The sequence below is a fragment of the Leptonychotes weddellii genome, chromosome X, assembly GCF_054177405.1.
Source record: "Leptonychotes weddellii isolate Sample4059 chromosome X, ASM5417740v2, whole genome shotgun sequence".
Classification (NCBI taxonomy): domain Eukaryota; kingdom Metazoa; phylum Chordata; class Mammalia; order Carnivora; family Phocidae; genus Leptonychotes; species Leptonychotes weddellii.
The window spans coordinates 96,950,964-96,966,355 of NC_138385.1; the positions used below are offsets into that span (position 1 = coordinate 96,950,964).

At 36.3% G+C, this 15,392-nt stretch overlaps 1 protein-coding gene across 1 annotated transcript in view; it reads right to left on the minus strand.

Annotated features, from left to right (window-relative positions):
• The window catches only part of GLRA2 (glycine receptor alpha 2), a 167,897-nt gene that overhangs the window by 119,923 nt on the left and 32,582 nt on the right, over positions 1 to 15,392 (minus strand). The window contains exons 3-4 of the mRNA XM_081807978.1: positions 4,251 to 4,318; positions 3,047 to 3,075 (exon numbers count right to left, since the gene is read on the minus strand). Coding sequence (XP_081664104.1) covers positions 3,047 to 3,075; positions 4,251 to 4,318 — 97 coding nt within the window. The remainder of the gene's footprint in view (positions 1 to 3,046; positions 3,076 to 4,250; positions 4,319 to 15,392) is intronic.

A 15,392-nucleotide genomic window follows, 5' to 3' on the forward strand; every position in this document is an offset into this window, starting at 1 on the left:
TTACATCAACATGGATGGGACTGGAGGAGATTATGCTAAGTGAAATAAGTCAAGCAGAGAAAGTCAATTATCATATGGTTTCACTTATTTGTGGAACATAAGGAATAACATGGAGGACATTAGGAGAAGGAAGGGAAAAATGGGCGGGGGGAATTGGAGGGAGAGATGAACCATGAGAGACTATGGACCTGAGAAACAACCAGGGTTTTAGAGGGGAGGGGGGAGGGGGGATTGGTTAGCCCGGTGATGGGTATTAAGGAGGGTATGTACTGCATGGAGCACTGGGTGTTATATGAAAACAATGGATCGTGGATCACTACATCAAAAACTAATGATGTATTATTGTATGGTGACTAACATAATAAAATTAAAAAATAAATTAAAAAAAAAAAGAAAAGGGGGAAAGAAAGAAAAAGAAAAGGTAAACTGACATTCTCCAGACAAAATATAAACTGTTTCACCATACATCCCTTACTAGTCTCCTAAGTTGTTTGGAACCACAAAAAGATTATTCTACTGAAATCTCTTAATACAGGGTCAACTAGCAGTGACCATCAACAGATCCTTGTGACTCTTCATGAAGAAAAGTGTGTATTTTAGGGGCGCCTGGGTGGCTCAGTCGGTTAAGCATCTGACTCTTGATCTCAGCTCAGGTCTTGATCCCAGGGTTGTGAGTTCAAGCCCCAGGTTGGGCTCCATGCCCTCCACGCCGGGCATGGAGCCTACTTAAAAAAAAAAGTGTGTATTTTGGAATAATGTATATCATCATAATGATTCATAAAAATTTTCCTTAGATAACACAAATACGTTGTCTTCCGATCACATATATTCAACACTAACACATGAGAGGAGTGAGAGGCAGTATTGGGTCTGTAAGTGAGCCTATACTTTGTGGGCAGGTAGTACCAACAATAATTTAGTGAGATAATATCAAACATAAGAGGGGCAAACTCGATAGCACCAGAAGAAAGTCATCCTGAGTTCTTAAAATGGATAGTCATTGCCTCTTATTTAGAAACAAACAAATACCCGAACTGGATCCTTCAATAAGGCTATTGGGGTTGTAGAGTGAGAATGGAGCATGAGGGAAGAGGGGAAAATCAACCTGTTTAGAAACTCAAAATTCTGAGGCATTCTTGGAAAAATTCCTTCCAGAACACAGAGAGAAAGCAAAATTATTATTGCTCCCCAATAGCACTGAACCGTGTCCTCAGTGACCACATACATTACCGTGCAGAAAAACTAAGGGTCTGATGTTCTGAATTCAATTAAAGACAGTTCAGAGAAAAATCTGGTTCTGTTTAACTTTTTTGACCAATTTTCTTTCAGTCAGAATTTGTGAAAATATGGGTCAATTCACGGGTGGTGGACTCTCAAGGTTTGGTTAAGGGAAGTTTGGGCTGCAATGATATTCTGTAACTCAGAGGGTGGATTCCCAGGCAGGGCCCCATGGGTCTAGCAAGATAGACCCTTTCAAGGTGGAGCAACTCTCATATTCTTTTGAGCATCCGCTTAACATCTATTTAAATACTGGTGCCTCAGATCCAGGGTTGGCAATCTATGGCCTGCTTTTTGGAGTACAGCCACACCCATTTGCTTACTATTGTTTATGGTTGTTTTCCTGCCCAAAGGGCAGAATTGAGTGTGGTGACAGAGACTGGCAGGCCCTCAAAGTCTTAAGTATTTACTGTCTGGCCTTTTACAGAAAAAAATGTTGGCCAGTCCCTACCCTACACGGCATGAGGATTTATTAAGCATGATAGAGTTTCCAAAAATATTTATTTTAGTTTCACACACAAGCTTTAATTGAAGAAAAGAAAAGATCCTTTTTAAAAGCCAAATGAAGTTTGTCATTCCATCAAAAGCTAAGAAAAAAAAGAAGCACAATATGCATCACTGTTCTGACCATGAGATTCAGTCTATCTCAAAAGGCAAGATAGGCAGGCTGTTCATTTTACACTTGAGCAGTGATTTCCAAGTTTTCTCATAGGAAACATGACAAAGGACACCTTAATAAGTGGCCAGGAAGCACCTAAGCAGACCATTTATTAAACACCTTCAGTAGCTATTGAAGACACGGGAAAACAAGGACATCCAGAGTTTCCGTTTTCATCTCCGTGAGTGTTTAGCTTTTTCTCGCATTAATAAACATTGAAAAAGTGCACATTTACATTTTTGATTGAGGGTAAATGCAATGGGGAGATTTAATCAAAGCAACGTAGGAGTCTAATTAATGCAATCAGCATTAGGTCGTGCAAATACCGTCATTGAACGCCATGGTGTAAAGCTGGTACAGTGATTTGGGCTGCTGGAAGATTTGCCCCTCTGTTCTCAGGATAAAACCAAGAGGGGAGAGACAGAAACTGAATGCCAAGCCCGGAGCTGGATTAGTCTTTCTATGTTTACCTTGTCTTGTGAGTCATTTAATAACCCTATCAAAACTATCTTAGGGCGCCTGGGTGGCTCAGTCGGTTAAGCGACTGCCTTCGGCTCAGGTCATGATCCTGGAGTCCCGGGATCGAGTCCCGCATCGGGCTCCCTGCTCAGCGGGGAGTCTGCTTCTCCCTCTGACCCTCCTCCCTCTCGTGCTCTCTGTCTCTCATTCTCTCTCTCGCAAATAAATAAATAAAATCTTAAAAAAAAAAAAACTTATTTGAGGGGTGCCTGGGTGGCTCAGTCATTAAGTGTCTGCCTTCGGCTCAGGTCATGATCCCAGGGTCCTGGGATCGAGCCCCACATCGGGCTCCCTGCTTGGTGGGAAGCCTGCTTCTCCCTCTCCCACTCCCCCTGCTTGTGTTCCTTCTCTCGCCGTGTCTCTCTCTGTCAAATAAATAAATAAAATCTTCAAGAAAAAAAAACCTATCTTATTTGAGTAAAATTCTTAATTCACTACATCCTGTCAAAGCACCAGAAGTCTCATTTCCGGACAATGCTGTGTCAGTAATATTAAAATGGGTAGTAGAGTTGCATTATGTCTAATTTTGCCAGTGAAAAGGAATGGTAAAAGGTAAATAACTTTTTTTAGCTCAAGGACACCAAAAAGTACAGTAATTTGTTAAACACAATCTTAGTAGCCTAAAAGAGAAAATTTATAAAGACAAGGGAACAAAATTTTTTACTTCTCAATGGCATTATGCTCATTATTTCACTTGAGTGTTTCGAGGACATCAGCCACCATAGTACTTAGTCAAGCTCAACTATATTTTATTTTGACTTCATGCAATAATATGACTGTATACTTTACATAATCATGAAAATTAGCCAATTGATTTAAGACTTAAAATAAATAGATGAGGACCAAGAAGAAATTTCACCCAAAAGTCGGTCTCCACACTATTGCCTAGTACTGTAAGGCTATTGATCTAATAGGCTATGTTACAGGCAACACCATCACCATGACATTTAGAAGGAATATTGATGGATTTTATAGTATCTGAAATTTTTTTCATGTACACGAGACATGTTTGCACATACATTATGATGAGCTTATAATTAGTTTTATGTTTATTGGGGTTTTTTTGGGGGGGGGGCGAGGGAGCCATGCATGTGATGTAATTGCTATGGACTTGGGACTACTTTCTTTTGCCAACAAGATTGTTTGTGTGTGTGTGTGTGTGTGTGTGTGTGTGTGTGTGTGTGTTTATTGTAAGGTCAGCCCCTTTGGCATATACCTTAAATGTAACATATCTGAGGCTTGACTGTGTTAAAACTTTCATTATATGAAAAAGACTGGCTATAAAATATATCTCCCGAACTTTGAAATTTATATTTCTGAAACATTAGAGATACAAATATTTAAATATCCTTAACGTTACACTGTTTATTACTGATAATTCTACCTAAATCCAACCAAACAACAAGTGTTTCCAAAATTTCTTTGGCATGATGGATAAAATATTATTGAATTTGAAGTAATGAACATTTGACTAATGACTTTCTAAAGTGAAAGTGTATAAATAATCACTTTCTAGAGGTAAATGAACATGGAAATTGGCATTCAGTAAATGTCCCACAATATAAAACAGTGCTTCTTCGATCCCATATCCCATTCCTTCACACGATGGCTTCAATGCTCAGTCCCACTCACCATTGTAGTTTCTGCTATTGACCCAAAGCTGTTGATAAATATGTTGCAGGTAACATTTACAGGAGGCCCTGCAAGTTGAACAATAAATAGAAAATTTGACAGGTTGTGTTCATGGCATAATCAAGTCATGTTTTTCTCTTGCCAGTGGCATGGTAGCACTTACCATGGTGGTTTCTGTGACTGATCCAAAACTGTTGATAAAAATATTGCAAGTAACGTTTACTGGAGGACCTGCAGAATGCAATAAGAATATTGCGATAGACATTGAAGCAAAAATACAGCTCCATCAACATCTGTGCAAATGACTAGAGATGTAAACTAAATTAAAATGATGGTGAGATTGCAAAAAAACAAAAAACAAAAAAAATGAAAAACAAAAATGCTTCGCCCAGAGGTTCAGAGTGATTAACATTTTCACTAGTATTTCAAATAATGACAGTTAAGCAATGATAGCTTACCAGCAGAGTTTTGGATTTAGAAAATATAAGCTGGAGACTATTAAACTGAATTCACTGTCAGTAGTTGCTATCAAAATAGCCTTTTGGGTGGGTGGTTTTCTTCCACCTGACGCTCATCAACATTGTAGACATCAACAGTGGGTGCCCCACGGTGTTGAGACAGCCTGGGTCATGAGTCCAAATGGAGCTGCATTTTGAACTGTGGGTGAGAAGTGGGCCAGAAATACCCACTTCCTTTTCTGTGACTCCCTTTAAATCAGTGGGTCTAACTGATTCTCTTGATACCTTTGAATTTACCCCATTCATTCTTTATATCCTCTGACCCCCCAATGAAAACTGATGTACAGAAACACAAAACCAAAGAAAATGAGCTGATTTTAAGGAAGAAACTCAGAAATGTCACTTAACGCCCAGATTGTAAAGCAAGGGTTATTAATTCTCAATGTGCTTTCAATAGAGAACCCACTTTTTTTCTCCAGAGACCCAGGGGCTAGCTCTCTTTTTCTCTTGCTCTTGGTCTCCCACCCAAGCACTAATCAGGCCCTTTTCTGCTTCGTATCTGCGATCAGAAAACAACAGGTATGTTCAGGGGGGTATGGCCACAGGCCCTTTGCCCTTCGATGATAGGTATCATTGTCTAATGATTTCCAGTTTCAGGTTGTTCTGGGGAATATATTTATTGCCCTCATGTAGTTACCCCCTAGTGCTTTCTGGGATAAGAACACACTGCCATGAACCATCTATTCACTTGCTGATTTCCCCGGCGGAAAATTGTTTCTCTTCACTCAACACGGTCTCAGCAACCTAGTAGGCTACACTCCAGTTGGTTCTGTACCCAACAAGCCACTAGGATCTAAGTGAGGAGGAGTTTAGGTTGAGGTCTCCCTCTCAGGCTGGTAGTAAAACAACAGCAATTAAATTTAAGTCTCCAGGCAAGAGCCTTCAGTGAAAGAGATGTGTTGAGCTTTTTTCTTTAACATAACTAACTTTTGTTTTTTTAATGAAAAACAGTTGTGTTTATTTTTTTTTAATGTCTGTAGGTATAGAATCACAGGCACCCCCCTCCCATTACCAAAGCATTTTTCAGCCTATGTCTTTGAGATATTCCAAGCCTTATTGTTCCTCCCCTCCCCTCATATTTTGGCATCTGCCAAGATGACCTCCTCTCCAGGGTCAATTTCTACTCTGCTTTATTTGTTTTTCTCTTTTGGTTACTCAAAACAAAACAAAAATGACTTTCTTCCTTGGCCATAAAATTCTATTCTATAACAAATATATTTTTCTGCTAATAAGAAATAAATTAAGACAAGGTAGAAACAAGCCATAAGAAATTGTGTATGTTTGCTTTTTTTCTTCTCTTCACAATAAAATATTTCATTTTAAATAGCCCAACTCAGGATGGAAAACTTTCACGAATTTTTATATACAAGATAGATAAGAAAATGAATGATGATTGGATAAAGAAACAGGAAAAAGAGAAATGTTATCTTAAGAAGAAGAAGTTGAAAATTCAAATATAGATTGTCTTCCACTACACATTATCCATTTGTCTGGCCTCCCCAATTGGCTTGCAAGCATTTAGGAGGCTGGATCATACCATCGTATATTTATTTTTATCCTGCCGTGTAAATGGAAGTGTGAGTGTATTGCTGGAACTCAAGATATTTTTTAAGCTACCACATACTGACACACTGTATTAGGCACGTTTTAAAAAGTATCTAGTTTAATCCTCAAAAAAGAGGAATTGTTTTACTGCACCAGCACATGTTTTCAGATGAGGAAACTGGGGGTGAGACAGGTTAAGTAACTTGCTTAGAGTCCTGCCACAGTAATTAGAAAAGCTGACCCTCCATGCCTTATCATTCGGATTCCCAAAAACCTAAACTTTCAACCACTTTGCTGCACTGCATTCATTATAGGATAACCTCTCTCCCTCCTGACCTGCCAACCGTGGTGCTTTCCACTGCTTTGTATATTTCTGGGATAATTTGATACTTTATATCTGACCTCTTCAATCTTCGGCATTGTCTCAAGTTTCATTTGCATTTGGATATAAAATCTTGGAAAGAAGAAAAGGCGGTTTTTTGATGAGGGATTAGCACATGCATATATTAAGAGTTGATTTATATTAAACCCTTGCTGTGTGCCAGTGAGTGCCTTATTAATTCTTCAGTAAGTGGGTGCTACCACGTCCCCCATTTTATAGATGAGGAAGCCAAGACACAAGGGTAGTTAATTAATTTTCCCAAGGTCGAAGAGGTTGTAAGAGGCAGAAATTGCCTAACTTTAGGGACACTTTTCTTAACTGCAGGGGTGAAATGTCTGAAGCCAATGGAATTATGTTAATGAGAGAAGCTACTGGAACTTGGCCTACAAGTTCTTTGAGTTAAATGATAGAACTGTTTTTCACTTTTGTTATCCTGATATATGCCAGCACAACCTTTCATCTGTATTTTATTTTATTTTTTTAAAGATTTTATTTATTCATTTGAGACATGTATTTTAGCCCAGTAATCTGCTAAGGTGTTCTAATTAACAAGGACACATTCTTAGATGTGATCACCAGTGAATGAACGTGTTCTATAAACTGTAGAAAGAAATAGTTAACACTAGTTAACCTCATGTAATTGGTTTTATCAGCAAAGTTACGATATTCCAAAGTGAACTAAATGAGAACTGGATAGGAAAAAGAATTACGTAGACATCTAATCTCTCATATCACTGTTTATCTTTCTTTCTAAACTTGTCTCCTCTCTCACATTTTCCCTCTCTCCCTCCCTCTTTCGCTTTCTTTGTCACTCTCTCTCTTCCTTTATTTTTTGTCTTATTCTTTTTTATTATTTGAGTGTAGGTGACACACAATGTCCTATTTGTTGCAGGAATACACGGTAGCTATTTGACAAGTTTAAACACTATGCTATGCTCACAAGTATAGCTATCATCTATCACCAAACATTGTTATTTATAATATTATTGACTGTATTCCTTATGCCGTGCTTTTTATTTCCGTGATTTATTCATTTCATAACTGGAAGTCTGTATCTTCCCCTCCCTTCACCCATTTTGCCTATCTCCCACACCCTTTGGCAAACATTAGTTTGTTCTCTATGTTTACAGGGCTGATTCTGCTTTTTGTTTGTTTACTCATTTTTTTTAAGATTCCACATATGAGTGAAATCATGTAGTATTTGTCTTTCTCAGTCGGACTTATTTCACTTAGTATAATACCCTCTAGGTCCATCCGTGTTGTCGCAGATTGTACAATCTCATCCTTTTTTAATGGCTGCATGATATTTCTCTCTCTCTTTCTGTGTGTGTGTGTGTGTGTGTGTGTGTGTGTGTGTTTGTGAACCACATCTTCCTTATCCGTCCGTCTATCGATGGACTCTTAGGTTGCTTCTATATCTTGGCTATTGTAAATAATGCTGCCATAAACATAGGGGTGCATTTATCCTTTCAAATTAATGTTTTTATTTTCTTTGGGTAAATACCCAGTAGTGGAATTATTGGATCTTATGGTAATTCTCTTTTTAAGTTTGTGAGGAACCTCCATATTGTTTTGCACAGTAGCTGTACCAATTTGCATTCCCACCAACAGTGTATGAGGGTTCCTTTTTTTCCCACATCCTCAACAACACTTGTTATTTCTTGTCTTTTTTATTTTAGTCATTCTCACAAGGTAATATTTCATTGTGGTTTTGATTTTCATTTCCCTGATGATTAGCGATGTTGAGCACTTTATTATCATGTGTCTGTTGGCCATCTGGATGTCTTCTTTGGAAAAATGTCTATTCAGGTCCTCTGCCCATTTTTTAATTGGGTTGTTTGTTTTTATGGTGTTGAGTTGTATAAATTCTCTATATATTTTGGATATTAACCCCTTATTGGACATACCATTTGCAAATATCTTCTCCCATTCAGTAGGCTGCCGTTCTGTTTTATTGATGGTTTCCTTCATAGTGCAAAAGCTTTTTATTTTGATGTAGTCCTAATAGCTTATTTTTGCTTTTGTTTCCCTTGCTTTAGGAGACGTATCTAGAAAAATGTTGCTACAGCTGATGTCAAAGAAATGACTATCTCTTCTAGGATTTTTATGGTTTCAGGTCTCACATTTAGGTCTTTAACCCATTTCGAGTCTATATTTGTGGATGGTGTTAGAAAGTGGTCTGGTTTCATTCTTTTTCATGTAGCTGTCCAGTTTGCCCAGCACCATTTATTGAAGAGACTTTCTTTTCCTCATATATTCTTGCCTCCTTTGTCATATATTAATTGACTGTATAAGTGTGGGTTTATTTCTGGGCTCTATTCTGTTCCATTGATCTATGTGTATCTGTTTTTGTGCCCATACCATACTGGTTTTATTACTACAGCTTTGTAGTATATCATGAAATCTGGAATTGTGCTACCTCCAGTTTTGTTCTTCTTTCTCAAGATTGCTTTGGCCATTTGGGATCTTTTGTGGTTCCATACAAATTTTAGTATTATTTGTTCTAGTTTTGTGAGAAATGTTGTTGGTATTTTGATAGGGATTGCATTGATTCTTTTTGCCTTATTCTTTTGAGAGAGTGATCTTGTCATAACTCAAGTATATAATTCAAATATAAATGGAGGTAGATTTGGTATATGGTAAATAGATTTCAAATACTTTCAGTAGTTGGAAGAAACGCTCCCTTCCTGACCCCTAGCACAAAGATGACAAGCCCCATCCTATACTGATCTTTGTTGCTATATATCACTCTCTCAGATTATCTTCTTTGGAGTAAGGCATTTATTTGTCTTGGTGGCCCAAGTGAAACTACAGTGATGCTACTTGGGAGGAATAACAGAGTTATCAATTATTGTCTATTAACATCTTCACTTTTGGATCATTTGATCAAATTGGCTGTAAGAAGGAAGAGTATTACGATTAATAATGCATCCAACTATTTTATCCCTTGCTACTCAAACTGTAGTGGGAAGATCAGCAGAATCAGCACCACCTGGGAGCTTGTTGGAAATGCACACTCTCCAGCCCCATTTGAGTCCTGCTGAAGTGGTTTGCACTTTAATAAGGGAGAATTGTTCCTACAGTTAATTTCTTCTCCCTTTCAAAATCAAGCTCACTTGTACTTTATTTCAGTTTTTCATGAGTGTTCCTTGAAATCTTAACTGTAGTCCATTAATAAAACTACTAAGGTCAGACAAGTTTGGAAAACACTGTTGGATAAGGTTAGACAAGTTTCTTTAATATAGGTTTCTCCAAATTTGGGCAACCATTAACTACTATCTATTTCCAAAATTTTTCTATCACTTCAAACAAACAGAAACTTTATAGCCATTAAACAATAACTCCCCATTCTCCTCTCTCTCCAGCCACTGGTAACTTCTTATCTACTTTCTGTCTCTATGAATTTGTCTATTGAAGGTATTTCATTTAAGTGGAATCATATAATATTTGTCCTTTGTATCTGGCTTCATTCATTTAGCATAATGCTTTTAAAGTTCATTTATGTTGTAGCATGTACCACAACTTCTTTCCTTTTTATGACTATATAATCATTGTATATATATACTAAATTTTATTTATTCATCTGTTAATGGAAACTTGGATTTTTTTCACCCTTTGGCTATTATGAGTAATGCTGCAATGAAGTGTTTGACTTCCTACTTTCAATTTCTTTGGATATATACCCAGGAGTGGAATTACTGGGTCATATGCTAATTCTGTGTTTAACTTTTTAAGGAATTATCATACTGTTTTCTACAGTGGCTACACTATTTCACATTGCCACAAGCAATGTTTGAGTGTTCCAATTTCTCCATATCTTTGCCAACACTTATTTTCTGTGTTTTGTTCAATGTCATCTAAGTAGGTGTGAGGGGATATCTTATTGTGGTTTTGATTTTCATTTCCCTAATGACTAATGACATTGGACATTTTTTCTTATGATTAGTGGCTATCATTTTGGAGACAGGTCTATTCAAGTCCTTTGCCCATTTTTGTATTGGGTGGGTTGTCTTTCTGTTGTTGAGTTGCAGGAGTTCTTTATATATTGTGGATACTAAACCCTGATCAGATATATGATTTGCAAATATTTTCTCTCATTCAGTAGGTTGTCTCTACTCTTTCTTGATAATGTGTCTTGGTGCACAACAGTTTTTAGTTTTGGTGAAGTCCAACTTACCTATTTTTTCTTTTGTTGCTTCTGTTTTAGTGTCATCAAAAAACATCAATGGCCAAATCCATGGTCATGAAGATTTACCCCTGTTTTCTTTTAACAGTTTAATGATTTCAGCTCTTATATTTAGGCTATTGATTCATTTTGAGATAATTTTTGTATGTGGTGTGCGATAGAGGTCCAACTTCATTCTTTTGCATTGTGGAAATCTATTTGGGTATTATGCTAAATGAAATAAATCAGATAGAGAAGGACAAATACCATACGATTTCATTTATATGTGGAATCTAAAAAAAAATTAACAAAAACCACACTCTTCAAAACAAACAGTTGAATTTGTTTTGCTAATAACAATTTTTTTATTAGAGAAAGTGGGAGAGCATGCATGTGAGTGGGGGGGCAATAGGAGAGGGAGAGAATTTAAGCAGGCTCCATGCCCAGTGTGTAGCCCAACGTGGGGCTCAATCCCACGACCCTGAGATCATGACCTCAGCTGAGATCAAGAGTCGGACACTTAACCAACTGAGCCACCCAAGTGCCCTTTTTTTTTGCTAATTTTTTTTGAGGATTTTTGCATCTATATTCATGAAGGATATCGGTCTGTGATTTTCTTTTCTTGTGGTGTCTTTTTCTGGCTTTGCTATCAGGGTAATGTTGGCCTTATAGAACAAGTTTGGAAGTGTTCTTTCCCTTTTTTTAATTTGTGGAAGAGTTTGAGAAGTATTGGTGTTAATTTTTCTTTAAATGTTTGGAAGAGTTCACCAGAAAAGCCATCTGATCCTGAATTTTTCTTTGTTGGAAGGTTTTAGATTACTCATTCAATCTCTTGTTATAGTCTGTTGAGATTTTCTATTTCATCTTAAGCCAGTTTAGGTAATTTTTGTGTTTCTAGGTATTTGTCCATTCCATCTAGGTTATCTAATTTGTTTATAATCTTTTCTGATAATTCTTTTTATTTCTGCAAGATCAGTAGTAATATCCCCACTTTTATTTCTGATTTTAATTATTGGAGTCCTCTCTTTTTTCTTTGACAGTCTACCTAAGGTCTGTAATTTTTGTTGATATTTTAAAAGAACCAACTTTTGGTCTTGTTGATTCTCTAATTGCTTTTCTATTTTTTTTTCTCTACTCTATTATTTACTTTTTTGAAGAGCTTTGGGTTTATTTTGCTCTTCTTTTTCTAGTTCCTCAAGATATAGGATTATGTTATTGATTTAAGATCTTTCCTTTTTTTTAATGCAGTCATTTACATTATAAATTTCCCTCTGAGCACTGCCTTCACTGCATCCCATAAGTTTTAGTATGTTGTGTTTTTGTTTTCATTCATTTCTAATTTCCCTTGTGATTTCTTCTTTGACCCATTGGTTGTTTGAGTGTGTTAATTTTGAAATATTTGTGATTTTTCTGGTTTTCCTTTTATTATTGTTTTTTAGCTTCATTGCACTATGGTTGGAAGAGATAACTTTTATGATATTAATCTTTTAAAATTCATTAAGGTTTATTTTGTGGTTCAGTATAAAGTCTATCCTGGAGAATGTTCCATGTGCACTTGAGAAGAATGTGAATTATCATATAGTTTCACTCAAATGTGGAACATAAGAAACAGTAAAGAGGACCATAGGGGAAGGGAGGGAAAACTAATGGGAAGAAATCAGAGAGGGAGACAAACCATGAGAGACTCTTAACTATGGGAAACAAACTGAAGTTTGCTGAAGGGGAGGTGGGGGGGGATGGGGTAACTGGGTGATGGGCATTAAGGAGGACACAAGATGTGATGAGCACTGGGTGTTATATGCAACTGATGAATTGTTGAACACTACATCTGAAACTAATGATGTATTATGTGGTGGCTAATTGAAGCGAAGGAAGGAAAGAAGAAAAGAAAGAAAGAAAGAAAAAGAAAAAGAGAAAGAAAGAAAAGAAAAGAAAAAAAAGAAAAAAGAAAAAGAAGAAAAGAAAAGAAAGAAGAGAATTCTACTGTTGCTGGCTGGAGCATTCTATATATGTTTGTTAGGTGTAGTTGATTTATAGTGTTGTTCACATCCTCTATTTCCTTACTGATCTCTGTATAGATGCTCTATCCATTATTGAAAATGGTATACTAAAGTCTCCAATTATTATTATAGAAGTATTATTTCTCCCATCATTTCTGTCAAGGTTTTCTTCATGTATTTTGGGGCTCCATTATTTGGTGCATTTACTTTTAGAATTGTTATATCATCTTGATTATTTGACCCTTTTACCAATATATAATGTCAATCTTTGTCTCTTTTAAGAGATTTTTACTTATAGTATATTTTGTCTGATGTTAGTATAACTATCTCAGTTCTCTTTTGGTTACTATTTACATAGAATATCTTTTTCTATCTTTTCACTGTCAATCTACTTGTATCTTTGGATCTAAAGTGAGTCTCTTGTAAATAGCATATAGTTGCATCATATTTTGTTTTATCCATTCTTACAGTCTAGGTCTTTTGATTGAGGAGTTTAGTCCATTTACAGTAAAAGTAATTACTGATAAGGAATGACTTACATCTGCCATTTGGTGTTTGATCTCTATGTAATTTACAGCTTTTTTGTCCCTCATTTCCTCTATTATTACCCTCTTTTGTGTTTAGCTGACTTTTTTGCAGTGAATCATTTTGATTTTCTTTTATTTCTTTTTCATATACTTCTTAAATATTTTTGTTGTGGTTACCATGGGGATGACATTTAACACCCTAAATTTATAATTTAGTATGAATTTATACCAACTTAACTTCAGTAACATACAGAAACTCTACTGCTATACAGATCCATCCTCCTCCCTTTATGTGCCATCATCACAAATTACATCTTTATTCATTGTGTGCCCAATAGCATAGATTAACCAATTGTAAATGCATTTGTCTCTTAAATCCTGGAGGAGATAAAAAGTGGAGTTATAAACCAAAATTACCATAATACTGTTTTATATTTGCCCATATATTTACCTTTGCCAGAAATTTTTATTTCTTCATTAGGTTTTGAGTTACTGTCTAGTGCCCTTTCATTTCAACCTGAAGGACTCCCTTTATCTCTTCTTGTAAGGGTCTGTGGTTGTAATGAACTCTTACAGCTTTTGTTTATCTATAAATGTCTTTATTTCTTCTTTATTTGTGAAAGACAGTTTTGTTGGATATCAGGTCCCAAGCTCCCAGTTAACTTTTTTTTTTCCTTCCAGTACTTAAAATATATCATTCCATTTCCTTCTGGCCTACAAGGTTTCACTGAAAAATAAGCTAATAATCTTATTGAGAATCCCATGTAAATAATGAGTTGTTTTTCTCTTGCTGTTTTAAAAATCCTCTCATTGTCTCTGGCTTTCAACAGTTTGACTATAAATGTTCTCAATAGTGTGGGTCTCTTTGGGTTTTCCTACTTGGAGTTCATTGAGGTGTTTGGATTTGTAGATTTATGTTTTCATCAAGTTTGGGGAGCCATTATTTATTTAAATGCTCTATTCATATATTCAAATATTCTTCCCACCTCTTCCTTTCTCTCTTCTCCTTCTTGAACCCCCAGAATGTATAGGGTGGTCCATTTGGTGGTATCCCATTGGTGAACTTGAGTAAAATGTGTATTGTATTTTTGGGCAGAGGATCTGTTCAGTTTTATTCATTCTTTTTCCTTTATGCCCCTCAGACTCAGTAATTCAATTGCCCCATCTTCAAGTTTACTGATTCTTTCTTCTTCCTGCTTAAATCTATTGTTGAACTCCTCTAGTTGAATTCTCCATTCCTGTTACCATACTTTTCAGCTCCAGAATTTCTGTGTGGTTCTTCTTTATATTTTCTATCTCTTTATTGATAGTCTCATTTTATTCATGCATCACTTTTCTGATTTCTTTTCATTCTTTGTTTTTATTTTCCTTTAGACCTTTAAGCATATTTAAGATAGTTATTTTAAAGGCTTTGATTAATAATGTGTGGACCTCCTCAGTGACAATTTCTGTTAATTTATTTTGTTCCTTTGAATGGACCATACTTTCCTGTTACTTTGTATGCTTTGTAATTTTTGTTGATAATTGGACATTTGAATATTATAATGTGATGACTCTGGAAATCAGATTCTCTCCCTTCCCCAGAGTTTGCTGGATGTTTTGATTGTTGAAGGATATAGTAGTCCGTCTGTTTCCCAAACCCTTTTTGCAAAGACTATATTCCATCTCACGTGTGGTCATTGTAGTCTCTGTTCCTCAACTTGTGTTCAATGAGGTTTTGACAGAGATTTCTGTGAACACCAAGAGCTAACAAATTAGCCAACCAACCAACCAAACAAATGAAACATACCTCTCCCAGTATGCAGATTGTCTCTGTGCTGGGCATTCCTTCAATACCTAGCCAGTCTTGAACTGAACCTGAAGATCAGCCCAAGGTAAAATTTTAGGATCTGCTCAGGTCTTTTCTGAGGATGCATCTTGCCCTGAAAATGCACGTGGCTTTCAAAATTCCCCCTGCATACATGGCTGATTTGAATTTCCTAATTTCCCTAAGAAAATTTCCTCAGCTTTAGCTCTCAGGCCTTAGATGGTCTATTATATATTTCAACTGTAATCTTTTGCCCCAGACATCTGAAGGTTTTTAGTGGTTTTTGTTTTTGTTTTTTTTGCAGTGTTTTTGATCAGTACTTGCTGTTTTTCCATCCTGAGTTCCAAGTTAGGTGGAACAG